This window comes from Giraffa tippelskirchi, chromosome 10 (genome assembly GCF_054371585.1).
Source record: "Giraffa tippelskirchi isolate mGirTip1 chromosome 10, T2T-mGirTip1v1.2.pri, whole genome shotgun sequence".
In the NCBI taxonomy this organism is placed as follows: domain Eukaryota; kingdom Metazoa; phylum Chordata; class Mammalia; order Artiodactyla; family Giraffidae; genus Giraffa; species Giraffa tippelskirchi.
Genome location: NC_137284.1, coordinates 132,242,774 through 132,270,577, shown reverse-complemented (window position 1 = coordinate 132,270,577; position 27,804 = coordinate 132,242,774). Strand labels below are relative to the sequence as shown.

General features: G+C 41.2%; 3 protein-coding genes across 3 annotated transcripts in view; 2 read left to right on the top strand and 1 right to left on the bottom strand.

The window, feature by feature from the left end:
- Window positions 1–283: 283 nt before the first annotated feature.
- On the bottom strand, window positions 284–23,581 carry LOC145523574 (T-complex protein 1 subunit zeta-like). Its single transcript, XM_081534133.1, is given in 4 exon segments — window positions 284–1,119; window positions 1,122–2,312; window positions 22,729–22,864; window positions 23,130–23,581. Coding segments are annotated over 3 exon segments (1,758 nt in total). The 5' UTR covers window positions 22,784–22,864; window positions 23,130–23,581; the 3' UTR covers window positions 284–607.
- Window positions 23,103–27,804, top strand: part of LOC145522490 (uncharacterized) — a 5,979-nt gene continuing 1,277 nt past the window's right edge. Inside the window, exon 1 of the mRNA XM_081531175.1 lies at window positions 23,103–25,728. Within this exon, the coding sequence (XP_081387301.1) occupies window positions 23,103–24,230 (1,128 nt within the window). The 3' untranslated portion in view covers window positions 24,231–25,728. The remainder of the gene's footprint in view (window positions 25,729–27,804) is intronic.
- LOC145523580 (uncharacterized) overlaps window positions 23,636–27,804 on the top strand; it is a 44,405-nt gene continuing 40,236 nt past the window's right edge. The window contains exons 1-2 of the mRNA XM_081534140.1: window positions 23,636–23,940; window positions 26,346–26,540. Of these exons, the coding sequence (XP_081390266.1) occupies window positions 26,510–26,540 (31 nt within the window). The 5' untranslated portion in view covers window positions 23,636–23,940; window positions 26,346–26,509. The remainder of the gene's footprint in view (window positions 23,941–26,345; window positions 26,541–27,804) is intronic.

The following is a 27,804-nucleotide window of genomic DNA, read 5'->3' as shown; positions in this document are numbered from 1 at the left end:
CATAACTACAATGCTACCCTCAACTCCACCCAATAACCACTTAAATTTAAGAAATAATAGTTATGGACACATAAATTGATGGAACAGAACAGAGAGCTCAGAAATAAACCCACTTATATACATAGTAAATTAAATTAGGAGAAAGGAGCCAAGAATATACAATGTGAAAGGAAGCCTCTTCAACAAGTGGTGTTGGAAAAACCGAAAAGCCACATGCAAAAGAATGAAATGGTACCACTAACTTATACCATATACAAAAATTAACTCAAAATGGATTAAAGTCTTGTTTTTTCCCAAGGAATATTTAATAACAAGGTAGATAACATATGCTTATCTAATATTTTTATATCACTGAGGGTAAAGCAAAATGTCTTGTTTACTGGGTAAGTATGACCTGCTGCTATGTGGACACTGCAGTGCAATTTAAAAAATACTGTAATTATAATTTCAGAACTTCAGAATCTGAATAGGTGCCAGTGTTCTCTCCTTTTTTAATATGAAAAGAAAATCCGTTGAAGATCATTTGAAGCTTTGACCAAAATTCCATAGCTGTATTATTAGGATCACTCTGTAGTCTTCAGGATTCAGACACAAGGGAAGCTTCAATTCAACCTTTTAGAGAAGACATTCCAGCTCTCATGATCTCATCAACCGGGAGAATGTTGGTGGCAATCACCATGCAGGAGTGAAGAAGCTGTTTCTTTACACAATAGTTATCCCATATGCCTGCTTCTGCTGCTACCATTGGTTCACGAGTGTTCAAGTCCATACCCACAAGCTGACCGGATTCTGAATGTTCTGCTTGAACTTTAACTAGTGTTTCCTGAAGGTCAAAACCAGAATTTTGAGCAAGAACCTTGGGCATAATAAGCAACATATCAGCAAATGCTTGAACTCCAAGCTGGGCCCTGCCCTTTACACTGGGCTTGTATTTAACCGGGGCTTCTGCTATTGTCACTTCCACTGCGCCAGCACCTGAGACTACACAGCCATCATCAATAGCATTTTTAACTGCCCTCAAGCCATCTCTTATTGCATCTTTGATTTGAGTAAGCATGTGCTTATTTGGTCCTTTGATCAAGAATGTGACAGAACGAGGATTGTTACATTTCTCAATAAGGTGAACTTCTCTTCTCCCAATGTATATTCATAGACAAGTCCTGCATGTCCCAAACAATCAGGACTTAGGTCATCCAGAGAATTTAGGGCTATCCCACCACAAGCAAGAGTCAGCCTTTCCATGTTTCTCCTTTTAGCTCTGTGCAGAGCTATTATGCCTTCTTTGGCAAGAGCATCTAAGGAAAAGGGATCAATTCCCTTTTGATTAATAACAACAAATCCTTTATCTGAATCACCACAGACTTTCTTTTTCAGGTCGATTATTTTTTTAACTCTGTCTTCGATGAATTTCCTTTCAGCTTTCACTAATTCCTCTCTCTCCTCTGCACTTTTGTAAAAAAAGCCAGAATTCACTTCTGTTTTTCCATATTCTAATGACACGTTGCACGTGAGGATGTATGCATCTTCTACTCTTTTCTTCATATCAGGATGCTGTGCCCCATGGTCCAAAACAAGACCTCTGATTAAGCTTGTATCTGTTTCAGATTTATGTTTCATCTCCATGATCTCAACCATGAAGAGGTCAATAGGTTCATCTTGTTTTTTAATGGCCAAAATGGAGTCCACTACCTCCTCCGTTAAGACATCAGCAAGTTCAGCATGAACTTTAGTAGGTAGAGATGTTCTGGCCACGTCTATAAGTGTTTCCCTGTCCATCTCTTTGCTTACTTTGACTTGTTCCAAAAACTGAAGTGCCTTTTCCTTTGCAGCTTCAAATCCTTCTGTAATTAATCTGGGATGAAGACCTTCAGAAATGTAGAGATCCACCTGCTTCAGCAGCTCTCCAATGATGAAGACATTGGAAGTAGTACCATCACCAGTTATGTCATCCTGGGCTGTTGCTACTTTGGCTATTAAAGAGGCTGTTGGGTGTTGAATTTGCATTTCATGAAGCAGCACATTTCCATCTTGAGTGAGTTTGATGTCTCCAGCACCAGAAACAAGCATCTTCATGGTGCCCTTAGGCCCCAAGTTGGTCCTCAGCACGTCCTGCAGCCCCCTGGCCGCGCTGATGTTGACCGCCAACGCCGCCTGGGCTCGGGCCACCTCGGCCTTGGGGTTCAGGGTCTTCACGGCCGCCATAGCTGACCCAGCAGAGGAAGATAAGGGGACGCGGCGTGGAGAAAATCTCTGTGCCGGTTCAGCGTGGCTGGGAGGCGCAATCCGGCGGATTAAAGTCTTAAATGTAAGACCTGAAACCATAAAACTCCTAGAAGAAAACATGTCACAAATTCCTTGAATTCACCTTGGCAATGTTTTTTTTAATTTGATACTAGAAATAAAGGCAATTAGGTTGAAAAGAAACAAGTGGGATTACATCAAAGTAAAATTTCTACACAGCAAAGGAAACCATCAACAAAATTAAAAGGCAACCTACTGAATAGGAGAAAATATTTGCAAAACACGTTGGATCAAGTTATATCTCAATTTTTTTTTTTTTTTAGTTTTTAAATGTTTTAGTTTAGTAAGATTTTTTTTCAAGTGTTTCAGTATGGAACCAAAAATTAATGAGAAATATATAAGTAAACATCAAAATTGATCACATCCACATGAGTCAACAAGGGACAAGAAATGAGCAGTTGATAAAGGAAGATTAATGAGGTTTCAAGAGAATGAAATAGGCAGAAAACAATGTTAATAATAATAAATTATGTTTCAAAATAACATTGAGATTTGAAATGGATGAGTATTACACTAGAAAGAATTTTTAAATGCAGAGAAACAGTGACTGCATTCTAATTAAATCATAACAGATGACAGACTTTTTTGACTTTTTAAGTACCAAAAGAAACATCTATTTTTACTTTATAATGAATTCATGTACCAAAAAATGTATTCAGAAAAAAATTCACATTGAGACTGAAGTCAAAGAAAGACCTAGTTTAAAACGCAAGACATTCATTGTAGAAAAATATGTCTGCTAAAAAGAACAAAAAATATGGAGCCAAAACAAATAAATAAAAAGTGGTTAACAAAAATGTTAACAAAAGAATTCATAATTGCCTTTCAAAGTAGTATATATTTGAAAAGATCTAGGAAAATGAACTGCTCATGAAAGGGTAAGGAATTGAAAATATTACCTAAAAAGGAGCTATGAAAATAAGTCATTTTTTTCTTGCCTCATAACAAGAAAATTACAGGCAATGTACAATTAAGAGATAACACATTTTTATGTAAGGCCATAAAGGGAAGGAAGAGAAGAGAATACTTTGAATGTGAATCAGTCAGAGAGAAATGGCATTACTTTAACAATATGAAAGGAGTTTGGAATAAGTCTACAGATGTATTTAGAGTTAACTGATAAACATGGGTGCCTCACCTTAATGACTGCAATAACCTCTTACAAGTCTCCCATGAGCTTCTTAGATGGTGCAGTGGTAAAGAATATGCCTGCCAATGCAGGAGGCCCAAGAGATGGAGGTTTGACCCCCGGGTCTGGAAGATCCCCTGGAGTAGGAAATGGCAAGTACTCCAGTATTCTTGCCTGGAAAATTCCATCGACAGAGGAGCCTACAGTGACTATGGTCCATAGGGTCACAAAGAGTCAAATGCAACAGAGGGCATGTGCACACACACACACACACACACACATACACACACTCACATACACACACACAAGTCTCCCAACTTACAGTCCTGCATCCTCCAATCTAGTTTCAACATGGCAACCACAGAGTCCTCTTAAAACTTTAAGTCAGACCATACCCCTCCTGTGCTCGAAGCTCTTCAATGATGCCCCATGTGCCTCAGCATAAAACAAGGTTTTATATGATCCTGGAAGGCCCTGCATGATTGGGACACAGTTACCTACCTCTCTGACTTCCTCTCCTGACTCTCCCCAGGATCACTCTCTCTAGTCACACAGGCACCCTTGGAGTCATGACAACAGACCAGTGAGGTGCCTTCCTCAGAGCCTTTGCACAATAAATATTATATCTATTGTCTATCTCTACAACTCTAGAATGCAAGCTTTGAAAGGGTGAACACCACAGTCTCTTTTGTTCACTGATGCATCCCAAGAACGTGGTAGAGTCCCTGATACATACTAGATGCTTGCCGAGTGCATAAATGAATGATGAAGAGTAATAAAAATAGATTTCCAAGATATGTTGAAGTAATAGGTTTATAAAATAAAGCAAATGCTACACACATTCATCAAAATTTAATAATTGGGGAAAATGTTTGCACTGTGCTTAGTCGCTCAGTCATAGCTGACTCTTTGCAACCCCACAGACTGTAGCCCACCAGGCTCCTCGGTCTGTGGGGATTCTCCAGGCAAGAATACTAGAGTGGGTTGCCATTCTCTTCTCCAGGGGGCCTTCTCCCCAGCAATCAAACCGAGTCTTCCGTATTGCAGGTAGATTCTTTACCGTCTGAGCCACCAGGGAAGCCCATAAACACATAAACAACAAACAATAATAAAAAGCAACATAAAGGCTACAGCTTTATTTGGTGAAACCATGGCAGAGGAAAAAAATCTTTGAAAGATCTTGCATCAGTAATTATATGCTCTGGTCTGGGAATTACATACACCATTTCCATCACAACTCATTACCCATTAGCTAGAAACAGTCATGTGGCCCCACCCAACCAAAACAGGGACCAGAAAGTACATTCCTACCATTTATCTGAAGGCAGTAGGAAGCTATAAACACTTGATGAATTAAGTGTTCATAATTAAGTATCAAACCCAAGTCTCCTGCATTGCAGGTGGATTCTTTACATCTGAGCTACCAGGGAAGCCCTAAGATATGTTACAGTCATCATAATGAACCTTATTAATGATTTGGACTTGAGGGCATTAATTTGTTACCCACATCTTTCCTTCCTTCTTTCTTCACTTTCTTCCTTTTTCCGTTCCCTCTTCCTCCCTTCAGCAAATATTTAGTGAACCCTTCTATGTACAGCTAATGGTACTGGACTATGAAGACACAACAGTTCATAGCGAGATTCCTGCCCCCACAGAGCTTATAGTCTACTAGTCTACCAACAATAAACAGATGAGCAGAATTTTAAAATGTAAATAGTCGTGGATTGTGGTAAATGTTATAATGGAGATTAACACTTGATAAAGAATGAGCAGGATAGTCAGGAAAATCTGAAGAAACATTGGAGATGAGATCTGGGGACTCTGAGGCAGCTAGGATTGCAAAGATCCAGCTGAATTCTGAACAGAATTTCAGACATAAGGCATATGATTGAGAAATAATAGAGTCCTGGATGGTCTAAACTGTGAGAGGGAGAAGGAAAGTGATGAAGAATAAAGTTAGAGAAGCAAGCAGAGACCAACCCATGCAGAGTCTAGTTGATGAAGGTGATGGGTTTCGATTTTATTCCAAGATCAATGGAAAGTAATCAAAGGGTTTTAAGCAGGATTAATATGATTTCTTTTATGTTTTTAAAAGATTACATTGGCTTCTAGGAGAAATATAGAATGGATGGGAGACTATTAGGAAGTCAAATGCAGAAATAGAGTAGGTTTTGATTAATTTTAGAAAATGAAAATGGGAAGAAAGGAAAGGATTCAAACGTGTTTAATAAGAAAGTCAACAAGATTTCCTGTTGGATTAGATGTGGAGATAAAAGGGAAAACTCAAAGACTGAGGAAATCGGCTGAAGAGTGAAGCCATTTAATGAAATGGGAAAGACAGAGAAGAAATAAATCGGAATTGAGGAAAGTCAAGAATTCTTTATTTAACATACCAAATTTTAAAGGCTTCTTAAATATCCAAGAAGAGATGCCATGTGTGCTAGAAGTTTTAACATTGATTTAACATTTATTAAAGCATCCCAGGTGGTGCTAGTGGTGAAGAACCTGCCCGCCAATGCAGGAGACATAGAGACACAGGTTCAATCCCTGGTTGGGAAGATTGCCTGGAGGAGGGCATAGCAATCCACTCCTGTATTCTTGCCTGGAGAATCCCATGGACAGAGGAGTCTGGCGGACTACAGTCCATGGGGTGGCAAATAGTCAGACATAATTGAAGCAATTTAGCATGCACACATGCACAAACACTTATTATGAGCATTGGATGCATTATTTAATGTATATAGCATGGTCATAATTTTAAGTCATATTGTGTCATATATGTATTTCATATATATATGTTTATTTATGAATGTACTTATTGTCTTAAACAAATTACATAAAATGTAACTGCTTTGTCTACAACTACTTTGGTTTTCAGTTTGAATCCTCTATGTCTGAATAGGAAAAATTTTAACTGTCCAATTCCATTTAAATTTAATCCAATCCAATGTCTTTAAAAGTTATAATGTTTCTTTCTATAGAATAAAGGTCTCACCTGGTCTCTTCAATTTTGCCTCTCCCCTAGAGATGGTGTCCTTTCACGAGGGGTATGTGGGGGCAGCTGAATACAACCTCATGGCAGCAGGGAGCCATCGGGGTCCTGAGTATCATGTCCTCTGCCTCTTCCGGATTCAATGGAATTTCTTTATCCATTGGGATGTTGCTGAAAGCTCTCCAGACTGATGTTCAATTTCTTGGGGTCAGTTTATCCTATATAGGCTCAAAGGCAATGCAGGAAACCTAAAGCTCCAGGCCTTCCTCCTGACCCTGGTTCATTCTCAGGTTGGGCTATGACCGCCCACGTGTGTGCCTCCTCCCAGAGCCTCAGATGGAGAGTAGAGGGTGAACGTGAACCTCTCCACGCTTGGTGTCCCTCTCACTTAAAGAATGCCCAACTCTAGACCAGAGCCACAACCCAGAGAGGGAAAAATTGGAGAGACATCTGCTTTCTTTACTCTCTTACTGTTCTCTTCTTCCCATAATTACCCTTTGTTTGAAAGTAGTAAGTTTTACCCCAGAGAGGGCCTTGCTGTTGTCACAGGTAGAAGGGGTAAGATCTCTCCATCACTGGTGAACTGCTAAGCCAAGTCCTCCAAGCTTATAAGGCTGTCATCTTACTACACGATACAAATGTATAAGTCAGAATCAGAATTTATTAATGTATTCTATTTGTATTTCTCATATAATAAATTTTAGATTTATCCTGCACAGATAGAAACTTTCTTAACACCAAGATAAAAGTCATGAATTCAGAGAAGCCAAAAAGAAAATTATTTATTTTGAAAATTAGTCAAAATATACTTATTATCTAATTTAACCAACTCTCACATCAAACATCTAAGACCAGTGTTTTTATTAATCCTATTTTAGAAAGGAGATAAATGATATGAAGTTTCTGTAACACAAATTATAAAATGACTTTATTGGGATTTCAACCAATTCTATCTACCAAGTACCTGCTAAAATACCTTTTCTCGAAATTTTTGTGGTTAATCCTTATAAAGAGAAGAAAATGAAAGTCAAGGATTCCAACAAAATATGTAATAAAGATGAATATAGATCAATTTAAAATCTATACTCTAACAAGAGCCCCAAAGCTAAATAATCTGAAATGGATTCAAGTCATGTGTTGGTTAGGAATGATGTAAGAAAGCAGAACATAATTGCTGAGAGAAAGCTGGCATTATTCTGGGCACGTCCTCAAGGGTTATGATGAACCCCAAAATCTGAGTAGCTTAACACAAGTTTATTTTTTGTCCACATTACATCTCCCACTACGAGTTGGCTAACTTTCTGCCCCACACGGTCATTCAGAGACCCAGGCCAGTGGAGCTGCCGCCCTATTGTAGCTGCTCCAGCCTGAGCATGCAGCTTCCTCAGGTGTTCTGTTAGGGGGAAAGGGGAAATGAGCCACTTGCAAAGGTGTTTCGAATAATACAGTTACACCCATCAGTATTTCACTGGTCAGAACTAGTTCTTCGGACCCATCTAATTGCAAGGTGAGGAGGAAATGCAGGAGAGCAAATGGAGTGTTTGAGCTGCTTCTGCCATGGCTCCCTGAACATAATCCACATATCCAGCCTCCTACCTCCTCCTAACTTCAGCTCTTTCATTCCCAAGGTTGCTTTTATTTTTTTTTTATTTTTTTTATTTTTTTTATAAATTTATTTATTTTAGTTGGGGGCTAATTACTTTACAATATTGTAATAGTTTTTGCCATACATTGACATGAATCAGCCATGGGTTTACATGTGTTCCCCTTCCTGGACCCCCCACCCACCTCCCTCCCCATCCCATCCTTCTGGATCATCCCATTGCCCCGGCCCTGAGCCCTTGTCACATGCATCGAACATGGAATGGTGTTCTGTTTCACATATGATAATATACATGTTTCAATGCTATTCTCCCAGAACGTCCCACCCTCACCTTCTCCCTCAGAGTCCATAAAATTGTTCCATGCATCTGTGTCTCTTATTCTGTCTCGCATATAGGGTTATCGTTACCATCTTTCAAATTCCATATATATGCATTAGTATACTGTATTGTTGTTTATCTTTCTGGCTTACTTCACTCTGTATAATGGGCTCCAGTTTCATCCATCTCAGTAGAACCGATTCAAATGTATTTTTTTTAATGGCTGAGTAATATTCCATTGTGTATATGTACCACAGCTTCCTTATCCATTCGTCTGCTGATGGACATCTAGGTTGCTTCCATGTCCTGGCTATTGTAAACAGTGCTGCGATGAACATTGGGGTACACGCGTCTCTTTCAATTCTGGTTTCCTCGGTGTATATGCCCAGCAGTGGGATTGCTGGGTCATATGGCAGTTCTATTCCCAGTTTTTTAAGGAATCTCCACACTGTTCTCCATAGTGGCTGTACTAGTTTCCATTCCCACCAACAGTGTAAGAGGGTTCCCTTTTCTCCACACCCTCTCCAGCATTTATTGCTTGTAGACTTTTGGATAGCAGCCATTCTGACTGGTGTGAAATGATACCTCATTGTGGTTTTGATTTGCATTTCTCTAATAATGAGTGATGTTGAGCATCTTTTCATTTGTTTGTTAGCCATCTGTATGTCTTCTTTGGAGAAATGTCTGTTTAGTTCTTTGGCCCATTTTTTGATTGGGTCGTTTATTTTTCGGGAATTCAGCTGCAGAAGTTGCTTGTATATTTTTGATATTAATTGTTTGTCTGTTGCTTCATTTGCTATTATTTTCTCCCATTCTGAAGGCTGTCTTTTCACCTTGTTTATAGTTTCCTTTGTTGTGCAAAAGCTTTTAATTTTAATTAGGTCCCATTTGTTTATTTTTGCTTTTATTTCCAATATTCTGGGAGGTGGGTCATGGAGGATCCTGCTGTGATTTATGTCGGAGAGTGTTTTGCCTATGTTTTCCTCTAGGAGTTTTATTGTTTCTGGTCTTATGTTTAGATCTTTAATCCATTTTGAGTTTATTTTTGTGTACGGTGTTAGGAAGTGTTCTAGTTTCATTCTTTTACAAGTGGTTGACCAGTTTTCCCAGCACCACTTGTTAAAGAGATTGTCTTTTCTCCATTGTATATTCTTGCCTCCTTTGTCGAAGATAAGGTGTCCATATCCAAGGTTGCTTTTAAATTCAGGATAAATATTATTACCCTTGTTTTAGAGACTGCTTTACATATCGTGGTCAAGGAAGAATACTGCAAAATCTTTACAAATCTGTATTAAAGTCTAAGTTACATTTCTAAGATCATTGTAGGTAATATCGTGTGAGTGTTTTATAATGAAGCAGTGTTTATGGATTGAGAAGACATCTATTCTTATGCCTGTCAGCAATAATGTACCACACAAGTAGAAGAGTGGAGTCTGCTGGTTGCATGGTTTCTAGCCCCACAGCTTGTCCCTGCTGCTGCTGCTGCTAAGTTGCTTCAGTCGTGTCCAACTCTGTGCGACCCCATGGCCGGCAGCCCACCAGGCTCCGCCGTCCCTGGGATTCTCCAGGCAAGAATACTGGAGTGGGTTGCCATTTCCTTCTCCAGTGCATGAAAGGGAAAAGTGAAAGTGAAGTCGCTCAGTCGTGTCCGACTCTTAGCGACCCCATGGACTGCAGCCTACCAGGCTCCTCCATCCATGGGATTTTCCAGGCAACAGTACTGGAGTGGAGTGCCATTGCAGCTTGCCCCTAGCTTTGGCCTTACTTCTGGTTTAAACACACAAGAGTGACTTCAGAGTTAAACATCTGAATGTGTTGCAACCAGCTTTTCAACTACAACTGACTGGGTTCTGTTTACAAAATTCCTTATTACGTTATGTGTCTCAAATAATAGAAGTTTGAGAATTTGAATATTAACACATGGAATTAAATCTCCTGTAAACAGTTACTTCAGAAGTTGAGTTCTTTAGGAAATGTAAGGAAGTAGCACCACCTGGTGGGAAAGAATGACAGGAGAATCTGGAGATTTGTTAGGAAGAAATGATAACTGATATAAACATATTCATGTTACCAAATAAAAGCCTTTAGAGAGCTTTGGACTTGAGACCTGGGGAATGAAGTTTTCTTCTTAGAAAACAGGGACAAACAGAGGGTGTATTACTTTAAAAAAAATTCTCACCTTATCATTTCTGATTGACGGCTACTCAACAGGACCTGAGGAAACCCAGGTCAATGAAAGTGGCCTATGGTAATGATGAGAGGGTGGTTTACAGCTAACCCGACACTATTATCACCAAACAGCTGGGTGTCTTGGAAAGTTTAGAAAGTTTACACATGCTAGACCAAGGCACTAGCACGGGCTCCAACTCACCTAGTACCTGAGTCAGCAGGAGGTCCATCTTCACATCTGCTTATTGGTATCAGAAATTAATGGTGAGATTTTTTTCACAAAAGCAAGGACAAAAGTTTCCAGTTTTCAAGTATCTGTGCCCCATTTATTTAGCTGACATTCTCTCACAGTGTGAAGATTGCTTTGTTAACCTGAAACAAATATTTCTGCCAGATATTTCTCCAGAAAAGATAGATTTGTTTGGGATCAGTAAAGAATCCCAATTCAGGGTCTGCAACCAGGTCAAGCCGATAGAGGGGCAAAGGAAGTTGGGAGGGCTCTAGTAAACAAAGAGTCCATGACTTTTCATTGGCTGAGTCCTTGCCAGGAAAGAAGGGGAGTCTTTTCTTGTTGGGGTACAAGCTGAAATGGCTCCCACCATGGTGCAATACCATGACTCTCCCTGGTAAGTATTGTACATTCCACTAACTCTATTTCTGATTAAGTCAGTCAAGCTGATAATCATGTAGACTATATTAATACTAAGCTCTCAAGTCCTGATGAGCTCTATTTAACAATAATTACCAAGAGATATTTGGGTCTCAGATTTTATCACTGTAAAATCAGTTTGCTTGGCATAAAGATAAAATATGCTTTATAGTCATCTGTCTAGCAAATACATCAAATTGTTATTAAGCAAAGAATACAGAAGGGGACTTCTATTTACTGAGAGCTTACTATGTTGCACATGCTAGTTGCTATAAGAAATATTTTGGACCAAGTCAAGGTTCAGCATGATATAAGGTCCTCTGTGTGTGCCTGATAGCAAAACTTCTTCTCGCAAAATGTCCCAGGGGGGTTGTGACCAGCACAGAGTGCTCTTAAGGACTGATACGAATGCCCTGACACACATCTTGTTTTGCACAGGTCCAGGATATCTGTCGGAGAAGGCAATGGCACCCCACTCCAGTACTCTTGCCTAGAACATCCCATGGACGGAGGAGCCTGGTAGGCTACAGTCCATGGGGTCGCTAAGAGTCGGACACGACTGAGCGACTTCACTTTCACTTTTCCCTTTCATGCACTGGAGAAGGAAATGGCAACCCACTCCAGTATTCTTGCCTGGAGAATCCCAGGGACGGCGGAGCCTGGTGGGATGCCGTCTATGGGGTCGCACAGAGCCGGACACGACTGAAGCGACTTAGCAGCAGCAGGAGCAGGATATCTGTAGGTGAGAACTTAAACCTGGTCCACATATTGTGTTCAGGCATCCAAACCAGTCTGGGGGGCTGGGATTCCTTGAAGAAGTCTGGCCTGGAAAAAGGGACCTCAGAAGCTATAAGAAGATATGGAAGAGCAACTTTAAGCTGGTAACTTGTCTGAATGTCAAACGGAGGCATGGATGTGGCAGCAGGAAGCTGCACATGACCTTCCCTGACATTGCTTCTCATCAAGTGTGAGTGTGCTATAGCTGGGACCTACCTGAAGACCTGGTTCAAGGGAACTTACTTGAAATATCTTGAATCACGAGACCCGACAGGAATTTTTCCGCTGTTCAGAGAGGGAAACATGAGAGCAGTTGCTGCTGCTGCTGCTAAGTCGCTTCAGTCGTGTCCGACTCTGTGCGACCCCATAGACGGCAGCCCACCAGGCTCCGCCGTCCCTGGGATTCTCCAGGCAAGAACACTGGAGTGGGTTGCCGTTTCCTTCTCCAGTGCATGAAAGGGAAAAGTGAAAATGAAGTCACTCAGTCGTCCGACTCTTAGCGACCCCATGGACTGTAGCCTACCATGCTCCTCCGTCCATGGGATTTTCCAGGCAAGAGTACTGGAGTGGGGTGCCATTGCCTTCTCCGAGCAGTAGCCTGGGACTAAACACAGAAGATATGAGAACAAAGTGACTGCAGGCAAACCTTACCCACAGGGCCCCCCATACAAAATTAAGTTAATGGGAAGAGCTGTCACCAAAAAAACAGACTTTTTTTATTAGTTTAGCAGCTATGGATTCAAAGCCTTGAGATTCGGGATATTATCACAAATGTGAAATACTTATATGTCCTGTCAGCTGAAGTCTAAGGCTATAGATTATATGCATTTAACCAATACAATTAATTTTACAGAAAAAAAATTTGAGGCTGGATGAAATAAGTCATCTAAGTCACAGAGATAATAAGCAGTAGAGCCAGGATCAACACCTGAGCTGTGTGAATGCAAAAACCAGGATCGTTCCTTGTATCCTTTGCTTCATGAGATACAGAAGGTTCGGTGGAGCATAATCAACATGCATTATAGTCATCCACATAACAGTGACAAAAAGCAACGTATGTTGAGCAACTGCTCAATGCCTGTGCATCAATGTGATTACTGAATAATTAATATATTGACTTTATTGGGTTTTCACCAAAGAATAATGCCAAGGCTCTCTGCCTCTGAAATTTAGATTTCTTTTAGCCTCAGAGTGAGAATATAGGACTCATTCCAAAGTCCTCAGCCAAAATAGGGATTAAACTGGACTGTCCCAAAGGAGATGAAAATGGAGGCTTTGGGAGAGTGGCTCAATCCTGGAGGTGGTTCCTGAAACATGGGGAGGATTGTAGATTTCTTCGAGTGCCTAGACTCAGCATTCTGGAGACAACAAGCCCTTGTATGAGAATGGATGTTTGAATACCTGTGAGAATTGTCTTTAAATGTTGCATCTTGAGTACTTCAAGTAAAACATGTTTGGCTATGGAGTCAGCAGAAAGGAATACTTGCAAGTATTAGTATACATTGGTCAGCTCACCAAAGGAGGCCCCCTTCAGTTTATGGCATAGAAGCAGTGCCCAACTATTGTGGAGCATTTAAAAGACTGAGCTGCCATCCATTTCTTTGAAGGTTGTACCACAGTGTATAGCAAGCAGATAGAGCCAACGGGGAAAATAGTCATCCCTATTGACCCAGAGCCAGGCCCTTCCCCATTTTCCTAGGAATATGTAAGCCCCAGGGATTTTATAAGTTTCAGTGAAGATAACCTCATCTAATCACTTAAATTGGATTCAGTAAGTTGATCTTGATAAATTGTGATTTGGAGAAGGCTTTATTTACAAAAAGAGAATCATGACATCTCTTGCACTTGATTATTATGGAACTAGTCATATCTACTATACATATAGCAGGCTTCCCAGGTAGCGCTAGTGGTAAAGAACCCTCCTGCCAATGCAGGAGATGTAAGAGATGCGGGTTTGATCCCTGGTCCTGGAAGATCATTGGAAGGACTGATGCTGAAGCTGCAGCTCCAATACTTTGGCCACTTGATGCGAAGAACTGATTCATTGGAAAAGACCCTGATGCCAGGAAAGATTGAAGGCAGGAAGGGAAGGGGACAACAGAGGATGAGATGGTTGGATGGCATCACTGACGCAATGGCCATGAGTTTGAGCAAGCTCTGGGACTTCGTGATGGACAGGGAAGCTTGGCATGCTACAGTCCATGGGGTCACAAAGAGTCGGACATGAGTGAGCGACTGAACTGAACTGGTACATATAGTAACTCACTTTCTATTCACACAACACATTCTTAAGGTTCTAGTATCTTCCTCATTTTTAAAGATAAATTAGACCTTAAAGAAGTTGAGCAACTTGCCCTTGTTCACACAACTCTTCAGCCTTTCTAAATATAATTTAGGCTTTTTTTGACTTGCCAGCCTTTTAAAAGGCACTGCAATACAGCTTCTTCCACATGCCTTGAAAATTTTATTCAAGGAGTCTGTCACCGCAAGCTATATAAACAAATGGTTATCCAGCATTAATAGGATTTGTAGCAGAATTAATTCTTTAAAAATATTTATTGATAGTCAATTATATATAGGGCATAACAGGGGTATCTGTAATAAGGCAAGTCTTAGAATTTAGTTGGAGATAGAAAACATATCAATAAAAGTACAGTTAACTGTCAGAATAGTGTTACAGATAGTAAGTACTATAGGATTTGGATTGGAAAAGTAGTAGATGGTGCAATGAAAAGATTAGATGAGTCATAAGATATCAGTTCTCTTCTGACACCAACTGTGCCACTTTTAGCTCCTTAACCTTCAAGATTCTCTGGGCCTCAGATTTGTCATTTAGAAACTGTTGATAGCAATATGTCCCATGACTTCCTCACAGGGTTTTTAACATTATATGTGAAAAAATGTTTACAAAACGATGATGAACTATACAAAGATACTATTTCTCTCTTTTTATTACTGACAGGGTTTCATGATTCATGGTAACTATTCATATGAAGATTACTTTCCTATTGTCAATTTGGCTATAATGCCCAGTTGTTTCATCAAATATCAGTCTAGATGTTGCTATGAATTTTTTTGTTTACATTTTTTACATTATTATTTAAATCAGTAGACTTTAAATAAAGCAGATTACCCTGCATAATGTTGCCAGGCTTCATCCAATCAGTAGAAGACCTCAAGAGAAAAACTAAAGTTCCTGAAAAAAGAAGGAATTTTGCTTCCAGGCTGACTTCAGACTCAAGGCTACAACAGCAACTCCTGCTGAAATATCCAGCTTATTGGCCAGCCCTCTAAACATCACACTTGCCACCCCCTACAATCGTATGAGACAACTCTTAAAAAAGCTCTCTCCCAAATCAATATGAAATGTATATGTATACATGTGTGTTCAGTTCAGTTCAGTCGCTCAGTCGTGTCCGACTCTTTGCAACCCCATGAATTGCACCACGCCAGGTCTCTCTGTCCATCACCAACTCCTGGAGTCTACCCAAACCCATGTCCATCGAGTCAGTGATGCCATCCAACCATCTCATCCTCTGTCGTCCCCTTCTCCTCCTGCCCTCAATCCTACCCAGCATTAGGGTCTTTTCCAATGAGTCAACTCTTCACATGAGGTGGCCGAAGTATTGGAGTTTCAGCTTCAACATCAGTCCTTCCAATGAACACCCAGGACTCATCTCCTTTAGGATGGATTGATTGGATCTCCTTGCAGTGCAAGGGACTCTCAAGCATCTTCTCCAACACCACAGTTCAAAAGCATCAATTCTGCAGCGCTCAGCTTTCTTCACCGTCCAACTCTCACATCCATACATGACCACTGGAAAAACCATAGCCTTGACTAGACGTACTTTTGTTGGCAAAGTAATGTCTCTGCTTTTAAATATGCTATCTAGGTTGGCCATAACCTTCCTTCCAAGCAGTAAGCGTCTTTTAATTTCATGGCTGCAATCTCCATCAGCAGTGATTTTGGAGCCCCCCAAAAATAAAGTCTGACACTGTTTCCACTGTTTCCCCATCTACATGTGTGTGAGTATACATAAATAAATAGTCTTCCCTTGGTGTCCATGGGGGATTGGTTCCAGAAGCCACCATCAATACCAAATCCATGGATACTCATGTCCCTTATATAAAATGACATAGTTTTAATACAATGAATATCATTGGTGCTCCTTATCTGCAGATATGGCGACCTCACCATATTAATATATACACATCATTGAATACGTACACATGCACACACACACACACACACACACACACACACACACACACACACACACACCCTATTGGTTCTGCTTCTCTGGAGAATACTGACTAATATAGTAACTGTTCTGAATGAAGAACTTACTTTGGTAAGAAAAATGTGTAAAGCAATCAAAGAAAACTCAGAAAATACTATTTTATTCTTAACATATTTTCTGTTGGTCGATTTTTAAATATATATGAAATAGTTAATTAAAGGGTATATTTCATGATAATACCTTTCATTATTTAATGAAATATTTACACACATTTAATATATCCAACTAGGAAGTATGATGAAATACAAATGTTTGCTATTGGGGGAGCTGATTCGCCTGTTGTGGCCTGAATCTGTGCCTTTGCTCAAGGCACTCTTTGCATTTGAAATACCTTCCCCACTAGTTATCCTTTGTGTAAATAGTATGCAACCCATTTTTCTAAGGCACAGTTGAAAGACTCCTCTAAGGGGAAATGCCCAATTCCTCTAGCTGAAAGTTGTCACTACATCCTTTACTTTGTTCCTCTTACTGTATTCATCACTTTATGTCCTGAAGTACAGTTATTTGTGTTTGTGTTTTTTCCATCTCTGTAAATAGCAATTTTCTTGAGTACAGTAGTCACTGATAAATCATAGTTTTCATCAGGGCCTGCAGCAGCTCCTTGTCTAAGATATCTTGATAAATACATATTGCATAAATAAACCTTCATGGGTCATTTTGGTCTCTCAATAAGCTCTTTTCTATAATTTGTCTATAACAAGTGCCATAAGGAGTTTCTATCATAGTGACTATGATCACTCACATGTGGCAGAGCTACGGTGGTGAGTATTTATTAGGTAGAGAAAGAATGAAAAGCAGCATCACGGGGCTTTAGCTGCAAGGTTGAAAGTTAACTTACAATGACATTTTAAATGAGGGAATTTTATGAACAGAGGTAGCTGAAATCACACAGGCTTTGAAGTGATCTCTGGTGACTTCACAGTAACCAAGGTACTTCCTTGTTCTCCCATGAAATGTTCTTCATATTTATCAGTGTTATAAACTCACTGCTAAATATGTAACAAAAGCAAACCACAAGTATCCATGTACACATCAAATATTTCACTTTCAAAGATATTTCTGTGTCAATGAACAGTGTGTACTTTCTATCTGAATTCAGAACACTTTATTAACTTTTCTCATTGTTGTCGTTCAGTCTCTCTTTAGACCCCATGGACTGCATCACATCAAGCTTCCCTGTCCTTCACTATCCCCTGGAGTTTGCTCAAACTCATGTCCATTGAGTTGATGGAGCCAACTCAATGTCCTTTGAGCCATCCAACCATCTCATTCTCTGTTGCCTCCTTCTCCTCCTGCCCTCAGTCTTTCCCAGCATCAGGGTCTTTTCCAATGAGTCAGCTCTTTGCATTAGGTGGTCAAAGTATATGAGCTTCAGCATCAGTCCTTCCAATGAATTTGTTGTTGTTCAGTTGCTCAGTCATCTCTGACTCTTTGTGACCCCATGGACAGCAGCACACAGGCTTCCCTGTCCTTCACTATCTCCCAGAGTTGGCTCAAACTCATGTCCATTGAGTAGATGATGCTGTCCAACAATCTCATCCTCTGTTGTCCCCTTCTCCTCCTGCCTTCAATCTTTCCCAGAATCAGGGTCTTTTCTAATGAGTCAGTTCTTCGCATCAGGTGGCCAAAGTATTGGAGCTTCAGTTTCAGCATCAGTTCTTCCAATGAATATTCAGGGTTGATTTCTTTTAGGATTGACTTGTCTCATCTTGCAGTCCAAGGGACTCTCAAGAGTCTTCCCCAGCATCACAGGTCGAAAGCATCAATTCTCCAGCACTCAGCTTTAGAGTCCAACTATCACATCCATACAGGGCTACTGGAAAAACCATAGCTTAGACTATAAGGACCTTTGTCAGCAAAGTGATGTCTCTGCTTTTTAATACGATGTCTAGGGCACCCCACTCCAGTACTCTTGCCTGGGAAACCCCATGGGTGGAGGAGCCTGGTAGGCTGCAGCCCACGGGGTCGTGAAGAGTCGGACATGACTGAGTGACTTCACTTTCACTTTTCATTTTCATGCATTGGAGGCGGAAATGGCAACCCACTCCAGTATTCTTGCCTGGAGAATCCCAGGGACAGAGGAGCCTGGTGGGCTGCCATCTATGGGGTCGCACAGAGTCGGACATGACTGACGCGACTTAGCAGCAGCAGCAGGTTGGACATAGCTTTTCAAGGAACAAGCATCTTTTAATTTCATGGCTGCAGTCACTGTCTGCAGTGGTTTTGAAGCCCAAGAAAATAAAGTCTGTCACTGTTTCCATATTTTCCCCTAATTATTTGCCACAAAGTGATGGGACAAAATGCAATGATCTTAGTTTTTTCAATGTTGAGTTTTAAGCCAGCTTTTTCACTCTCCTCTTTCACCCTCATCAAGAGGATCTAGTTCCCCTTTGCTTTCTGCCATAAGGGTGGTATTACCTGCATATCTGAAGTTACTGACATTTCTCCCCGCAATCTTGATTCCAATCGTTTGTGATTCATCCAGCCTGGTATTTCACATGATGTACTCTGCGTATAAGTTAAATAAGCAAGGTGACAATATACAGCTTTGACATACTCCTTTCCTAATTTTGAACCAGTCTGTTGTTCCATGTCCAGTCCTAACTGTTGCTTCTTGACCTGCATACAAGTTTCTCAGGAGACAGGTAAGGTGGTCTGGTATTCCCATCTCTTTAAGAATTTTGCACAGTTTGTTGTGATCCACACAGTCAAAGGCTTTAGCATAGTCAATGAAGCAGAAGTAGATGTTTTTCTGGAATTCCCTTGCTTTCAGAACAGAATATAAGCTATTAGAAATCCAAATTTCGTAGAACTTTTCAGTTAAGAACTATAGGAACAGAAGTTGGAGAGTGGGAAACCCAACAATGTATTTGTTGAAGAAAGAATGCTGCTGCTGCTTAGTTGTTTCAATCATGTCCGACTCTGTGCAACCCTATGGACTGCAGCCAGCCAGGATCCTCTGTCCATGGAATTCTCCATGCCAGAATACTGGAGTGGGTAGCCTATCCCTTCTCCAGGGGATCTTCCCAACCCAGGGATCAAACCCGGGTCTCCTGCACTGCAGGCAAATTCTTTACCACTGAGCCTCCAGGGAAGCCCTGAAGAAAGAATATGCATTATAATAAAATAACAGCAACAGGCAAATGAGAGAAACATCAGGAATTGGCCTTGGAAAGCATATCTTTGGAAGGCAATAAAGACAGCTTTAGGAAGAGTAAAGTGATAAAAAATGAGACCTGAGCTAACAAAAGAGAGTGATAGAACATATCCAGAGAATAAAGCTCCTTGTGACCATGCTTTGCTTCCTATTCTTTGGTATGAAATAGTTTAGTCATAGCCTTGGCTTAAACTGTCTTAACTGAAGTTGTTTCTCCAATGAATGATTACATTTTAAAACCTTGACTGGCAAAAATCCATGACATATTATAGCCCCAACAATTGTATATTGTTAATTTCTCTCTTTACTTACAGGCTTGGTCTCTCTTTCCTATTCCTGCCCAACTAGCTTAGAAAACAAGATTGTTCTATACAGGCAGTATCACCACTTGATTATCCTCTTTCTTCATTCTCAGTGTAACAGTTCATTTTCTTTATCACTTGGAGCTTTGTTAATTCAAAAGAAATAAAAGGCAAGAGCTTCCAGACAAAAGTATGTTCATTTTTCCATGAGAAATGTACAAGTTTTCTGGTTAATATATACTTTGAATGGTAAATAAAATGTTCAAAATGATCAGCTTCTGTATTTAATGTTGCATTTTTGCAGTGGAAGTGTATTCTATTATACTATTATTGCATGCATTTCTATCACTCACAGTCATTGCCACCTTCAAAATAAACTTGTTTTCTTTGCTTATGAGACTATTATGTATCAGGAATGTTAAGAAAGGCAAGTAAGATGGGATAGGGAGCTGGTACCTGGCAAAAGCTCTCCCAATGAAAATGGGAGAATTTTGAAGGAACTTACCTGGCTGTAGAGGGGAGCTTTAGTATTGATATCCTGATGGATCAGAACAGAAGTCTCAGCAGGGATTTAAAAATTTTGCATTGGGAAAGCCAAGATTATTTAGAAGAAAAGGAGATAGAGAACTACAACAATATAGTTTCTTAGAACTCTGAACAGTCTTATTTTAGATTTTCCCTTCCTTCCTTTCTCTCTTCCCTTCCCTTCTGTTTTTTCCAAATTCTAGACAACAAATATTTATTGAGAATCTGTGCTAGGCAATGGCGAATCATGTAACTGAAAAATCCAGATATATGGGATTATATGCACATCCAAATATCACTTGCCCACATTTCCCACTACATTTTCCATATTTTAAGAAGAAAAAGTTGGGAGAATCCTAGAGAAAAGCAAAAATAACAATGAAAGGGAATCAAATAAGAACTGAATTTGCAATATTGTGGACAAAACCATACTTACAATTTGGAGGAAAAGTTAAAGAGATATTTTGGGCTTGAGCCAAAACTTATGGTTATTATAATTTTCCACTTTCATTTATAGAGAAAAAAGAAGGGCAAATAGTCAACAAATTGCATTTAGAAATGTTAGGTAGGAAGTTAGGTATGAGCAACGAGGGGTGGCCTAGCCAAAAAGGATATAAGCTGATGTCTAAACTCCATCCAAGACATGCCCATAAACCAAGTCAACAAATATAGATAAGATGTTGAAAATTTTCTCACAGAAAAAAATCAATTAAGACATATATAGTTGAGGCTAACAAGAGGTTGTAAAAGGACTGGAACCCAGCAGTTCTCAGCATGGGATAGATTCTTCAACTCGTAGCTATTGTCCATTCATCTGTCCTCCTATATAGCTTCTTTTATTCACAATGCTTTTCCACATCTCTCTCTCCTGTCTTCAAAACAGTTTGGTAGTCTACAAGTTTTAAAAGCTGGCATTCTGGCATAAAAATTACTATCTTTCATATTTTAATAATTAGAAACTAATATGATTCTTTCTTTAGACTTGTAATTTTAAAAAATTTTGGAATTTCTCCCAAAACATTTCTGGGATACATATAGCCTACATGGCATAACTTAATAGCCTAATTAGAAATTCTGCTTACAAAGAAATTATGCCCCAAATCCACCACTATATATTTGAAGAATTACAATGCAGATTCTTTACCGGCTGAGCCATGAGGGAAGTACTTGAAGAATTACATAGGATGCCAAAAATGAAGGACAGTTTTAAAGGAGCAGGCTTAGATGCAACAAGGTAAAAATACACATTTCAACTCAACAGCTTGTTCCCTTAGCTAAGGGAAGGCAGAGCAGACCACAGGGAATGATGGTCAATGACAAAACAATTAGTATCTGAGTAACAACTCTGCACTGGTACTTTACACATGCAACCTTGATAAATTTTATAACTTTCAAGTAGGATTAATGATCTCTATTTCTTTATTAAGTAAAAATAATTTTCATTTTGTGGATAAGGAAACAAACTTAGAAAAGCAACTTGGCCAAACCCATAAGGTTAAAGTGGAAGAACCAGAACTTCAATTTAGGACTATCTGAAACCTATTATTTTTGTCACTATCCTGGTTCACAGGTTTGAAACTATTAGGGCTCTAATCTCTACTTCTCAGGAATTTATAATGCTTTCCACTGTCACTGTGGCTTTAATTCATAGGAACCTCACTTTTGATACTAGAGGCAAACTGATTCAGCTTCTAAGTTTATCTTGTTCTGAAATTCAGGGTCAACTCCTGGTTTATATTTCTAATATTTCCCTTCTAAACCTGATTATTTTATAAAAAGTTTCCTTGCTTTTTAAAAATCACTTTTTAACCTAACATTATTAATGAAGTTTAACCCAAATTTCATGTGAGAATTCCTAGGACTATATGATCTCATTTTCTTTTGTAGATTTATTACTATTTAGCTAATTTCATTATGAGCAGCTTTAATTTTTTTTAACATTTCTTTTTGCTTGTGACTGGGCCTCCAGGCTGTGTGGGATCTCAGTTCCCCCACCAGGAAGTGAACCCAGGCCTAGGCAGTGAAAGTCCAGAATCCTAACCAGTAGGCAACCAGGGAAATCCAGATATTTAACTATATTTTTTAAAAAAGTGAAAGTGAAAGTCCTCAATAGTGTCCCACTCTTTGCGACCCCATGGACTATACAGTCCATGGAATTCTCCAGGCCAAAATACTGGAGTGAGTAGCCTTTCCCTTCTCCAGGGGATCTTCCCAACCCAGGGATCGAACCCCCGTCTCCCACATCACAGGCCGATTCTTTACCAACTGAGCTATGAAGGAGGCCTCATATTCTTAAAGTGCTTTAGCAATCTGTTTAGTACATTCATAATTTATACTGCGAGCTTTCAGAAACGTTAAAATCAAATCGTTCTACAAAATTTTTTTTGGCATAAATGTCTTAAGTTTAATATAGGGAACATTTTGGTTTATTGAAACGAAATAATCGTCAAGCATAATCAAGTTTATGCAACAAACGCTAATTTGTTTAAAGTGGAGATGCTTACTCTGTAATTCACAGCCGTGGTTATCATTTATCATTTCCATACTCCAAAACTTCATTTTAAGGCAGTTGTCTAGTATTTAATTTACTGAACAGAGGCGGTTATCGTAGGCAGTTTTCAATATTCTGAGGCATACAAACTGAAAAAGAAAACAACAAAAACTTCTGAAATTTAGTGTAAGGATTAGATAGGATGATGTATTTTTCCTGGGTGACATCCCTAAATGGATACACTCATTTTCGATAAAAAGAAAACAAGTCCTTTGGGGTCTGAGAGAAAGAAAAGGCGGCGGGGGGAGGGGAGGTATATTTTTCAATTCACAGAACTGAGGGTGCGAGACGTGTGGAGGACTCTCAGAGACATAAACCTGAATTGCAATGTTACATTTACCCTATGAGACACACCAGCAAGCGGTAGAAACCTTTTCTATGTACGTTGCTTTCTTGAAACATCCATCAGCAAGATCTCTTTCACAATCCTGGGAGAGGCCTGTTCGTCCATTCCCAAAAGTTTGGACAAGGTTTGAGAAACCGCGGGCAACTGCTAAGGAAATCTCGGCAAAGAGCACGGAGGAGCGCGTCCGTTCTCCCATCTACGTCTCCAGCTTCCTTTCTGATAGGAGGTGCAACTATCCCGCTGTCGCTCCTCAGAAAGAAGAGCTATATCAGGACGGGAGAACAGTCTCTGCACTGACGCACCGCAAACGTGTGCGTCGCAGAAGAGAGTCGGGCAGCTTGGCTGCAGAGACCTCTTCTCTCCCGGGCTCTGCTAACGGACAACACCGGACGAAAGACCCTAACAACCCAGCGCCAACAACCGACCACAGCCCCGCCTTGGAAAGCGCAAGTCTCGTCTCGGCCGGAAGGGGCGTGGCCTCGGGCGCCGCCAGCCTCGACGTTGGCGGGGGCGTGTCTTTCCTACGTCGTGCGTCCTGTGGTCGCACCAGTCCCCGCTGCCTGGTTGGATTGTACGGAGTTCCCGCTGCGGAATTGGATTGTGCGGCTGCCGCCGCAGCTGCTGTCAAAGGAAGGTTGGAGGAGTTGGAGTTTATACCACTCACAGGAGGAGACGGCGCTGGCCTTCCTACCCCGCTGGCGAAACATGAGCTCCGGCTAGCGGCAGCCGCCGCCGCGGAGAGTCACCAACGTGGGGTCCCTGCTGCTCACCCCGCAGGAGAACGAGTCCCTCTTCACCTTCCTCGGCAGGAAATGTGTGGTCAGTGGCCGAGACCCGCATCGCCGTCCCGGACCTTAGCCTCCCTCCTGGACCCCGGGTCCGGGAGGGAGCGCCGGGAAGTGGGAGTGGGGAAGGAGGCGGGAGCGGCGCGGGGAGGGTCGGACTGCAGGCCAGGCCTCTCTCTGACCCGGCTCCATGGGTGCGGGCAGTGCGCTGGGCCAGAGGCCGCCTCCCGGACCTGCCCGAGGAGCACGGAAGTGTCAGGTCCTCAGGCCTGTCCTGAAGCCCTGCTAGCTCGGACCCGGGTCCGTGCCTCTGCTACAGGTTAAGACTTTACTGTCAGGCTTCGTGGGGATCTTCTAGCAGGAGTTGCTTGATCGTAGTAACTGGGCCCTTGGACTGGCCCACGCTTCTCCTCCTATGGCCCCGATGTAGGGGACACCTTCCTTCACCTGTGCTTCCCAGGCGGCCCCTTGGTAAAGAATCAGCATGCCAATGCAAAAGACCCAGGAGACCAGTAGACCCATGTGGGGAAGGGGTTGGATCCCTGGGTGGGAAAGAACCTACTCCAGTGTTCTTACAGGAAAAATCTCATGGACGGAGGCGCCTTGCAGGCTGCAGTCCATGGAGTTGCTGGAATGGACTGAGCATGTGTAGTCTTGTGATATTCACAATGGCAGAGGTTTCAGGAGTGGGTAGATGGGGACTGAGACCCAAATATGAATGGATCGGACCATAAGGTGGTTTTTTAATCTCCCTTGAGGATCTCAGGAAGAAGTGGAGTCCAGTGCCTCGGTTCAGAACAGGGGGCAGAAAATGCTACTGCTCCCCACTGCTGAGAAAGGAGGTTTATTTCTCCAGCAGTCTCACCCAGGCCTGGTTTCTCTCTTCTCTCTATTCTTTTTCTGTTGTTGTTTGTTTGTTTGTTTGCATTGGCGGGAGGCTGCTCTCCCAGAACCAAGCCCGGGGGAACCTCAGTCTCCAGTAGTTCTTGGTCTTTTGGGGTCTGAGAATGGGTCTTAGGTCGGTGCTGTGCGGCCTGTTCCAACTCCAGATCGCCGGTTGGAGCCAGCAGCTCTGCTGTGGGAAGGGGAATGTGTTGTTGATGAAAGCATTCATTACATTGGCTGCTGGTGCTTCTGGGTGTGGGGAGGTTGTGCTCTGTGAGGTAGGCCTTGTCAGCCTATATCTTACTGGGGTGGCCGAGTTGAGCTGTGATTGAGATTGTTGAAACGCTGTTCGGGTCCCTTTCTCCCCACTTGACTGGTTAACACCTGCAGAGTCTGTGCCACTGGCCCCAGGGAACCACCAAGGGAAATGTCAACAGTGAGTGAGCGTGCTAAGTTGCTTCAGTTGTGTGCGACCCTGTGGACTATAGCCTACCAGGCTCCTCTGTCAATGGGTTTCTCTGGGCAAGAATACTGGAGTGGGTTGCCATGCCCTCCTCCAAGGTATCTTCCTGAACCAGGGATCCAATCTGTGTCTCTTAGGTCTGACGCATTGACAGGCAGGTTCTTTACCATTAGTTCCACGTGGGAAACCCATGTGTTACATACCAGACACAATAACTTTAGGCAGAAAGGATATTACATTTATGCACAAGTACACTGTCTAATTGCTTTGTGTTTACCTGTAATGTTTACTGGTTTAGAAAAAATGACAGGTATGGAAGAATACAATAAGAGAGAATGAATTTTTGTCATTTAAGTGTCTCAATGTTGTGAAAGCAAGAAGCCAAGGACAGCTATTCACAAATAGCCCACTAGGTGTTAAACTCTTTGCAACCCCATGGATAATCCATGAAATTTTCCAGGCCAGAATTCTGGAGTGGATAGCCATTCCCTTCTCCAGGGGATCTTCCCAACCCAGGAATCGAACCCACGTGTCCCACATTACAGGCAAATTCTTTACCAGCTGAGCCAGCATAATTTCCTTTCTTTGTTTCTGCACTTTCTCTGTATGTCTCGCCCCTGGCACCTGACCTCAGAGTGCCCCGAACCACTTCTGGTTTGATGCTACTGAATTCTCTTTGATTTTTGCTCAGATAAACTCTTAAAATTGTTCATTTGCCTCCATTTACCTTTTAGAAACAAACACACAAATTCACTTCCTTATTCCTAGGGAATTTCTGGAATTACATAGAAGAAACCATAACCAGAAGTTATCACTGGTAGAGGGAAGAGGAAAGAGGACTTTTGATTTTCCACTGTGTAATGTTATGTTATTCTACCGTGAGCAGTAATAAATTTAAAAGAATAAAAAAGATTTTAACCCAAAACAATATAAAAGACTATACATGTTGACACGTTTATAAAAAATTATTGGAGCTTAAAAATGTACAATAACACTCTGAATCATCTTGATTGCTTTTGCAACTCCATCAAAGTTTAGACATAAAGAGAGAAGGTCAGTAACAAATAGAACATGTTCTTTTTTCCTCACAGGGGATAGAATGCCTCGGACAGTTTCCTTTTAAGATGTTAGTGACTTTGTACCACAACCTGCAAGTCTGTAGCCCCCTGTGGATGTGACACATACCAAACAGTGCCACCACTGTGTGCCTTTGTGTTTGCTTCTTAAAAGAAATCCAAAGCCCAAGTAGAAGGACATGGCAGTGACATTCGCGCAGATGAGCCCAGGTAGGACATTCCAGTACAAGCACTCTTCTGTTTTACAGGGAATTGAAGGCTAACTGTGGCTACATCTGAAGTTCTTTTCAACCCTGTGCAAATTAAGTCCTCAGTGGAATCAGAAAGCATTCTATTTCTTTTTCCTTGTCTCTTCTCTCCTTTTCTTTTCTTTTCTCCCACCCACTCTCTCATGCCTCCTTCCTTCCCTCGCCATCTGACTGGAAGCAGAGGAGAAAAGAAAATACTGAACTTTATCGATGGATTTTGTCGATAGGTTTTCAATTTACAAAGTTTAACCACTCCATATGAAATTTCAGTGTCATCAAAATGTCAGTATCTTGTGCAGGATGACTGTGCTGACACAATCCTGGCAGTTTTTCCTGTGAAACAGATCATGTCAGTCTCAGTCCTCTAAGCTGGGGCCACTGGTGGGCCAACTGCTGAGTCCTGAAATATCAGTCCTAGACCCGGGATTGCGATTGCACTGTTGGTCAGGTTCAAAGGAAACTGCGGTTCACCAGGTATAGTAATTCAAAAAGGTCTTTCCAAAATGAGTTCTCCATTGAAGATGCTCCTTTGGGACCTAATTAGTATACAAAGCACGCCTTAAAATGGACATATTGTTTATTTCAGCTACCAAGTAGGCTTATGAACTTATTACAGAAGAACAAAATACGAACAAAGGGAAAAGAATTTCTGCTTTCCCATTTGTTCTGTGAGTCTTCATTTATAAAGGTGACTGAGTGGCTACACAGAGGACCACATGAGAGACATCAGATTTTGGACAAAACACTGAAGCAGGAGCAGGGGAGAACTTACACTGGGGTGAACAGTTTAGTACAAGCTCTTTGAATATCTTCAGCTGGCTTTGGGCTGCAGGGAGGAAAACATTCTCCTTGACCCATGGTCCTTGGTTGTGTCTGAAAATTAAACTGACAAAGGCAGATTACCAGGAGAAAAGCATACAGATTTATTTAATATAAGTTGTATAGGACGTCAGAGCCTTCATTAAAAATATGAAGGCCCTAAGAAAGTTAAACCTGTGTATTTATATTCTAGGCTGCATTAAGAAGGGCAATGGGAGAGAAATACAGGTTAAGGAGTATGAGGTCATTGTAGGAACCTGGGGGAAACAGCAAGGGCTGTTGGTTAGGTTCTTCTTGGCATCCCTTTGTCTTCAGTGAAAAAGCTGCTGCTTTCCTCCAGGTCCACAGGGGACAACTTTCACATGAGGATTCTAGTGTCTGTTTTGGGGAAGAAGGGTGAGGTGGGG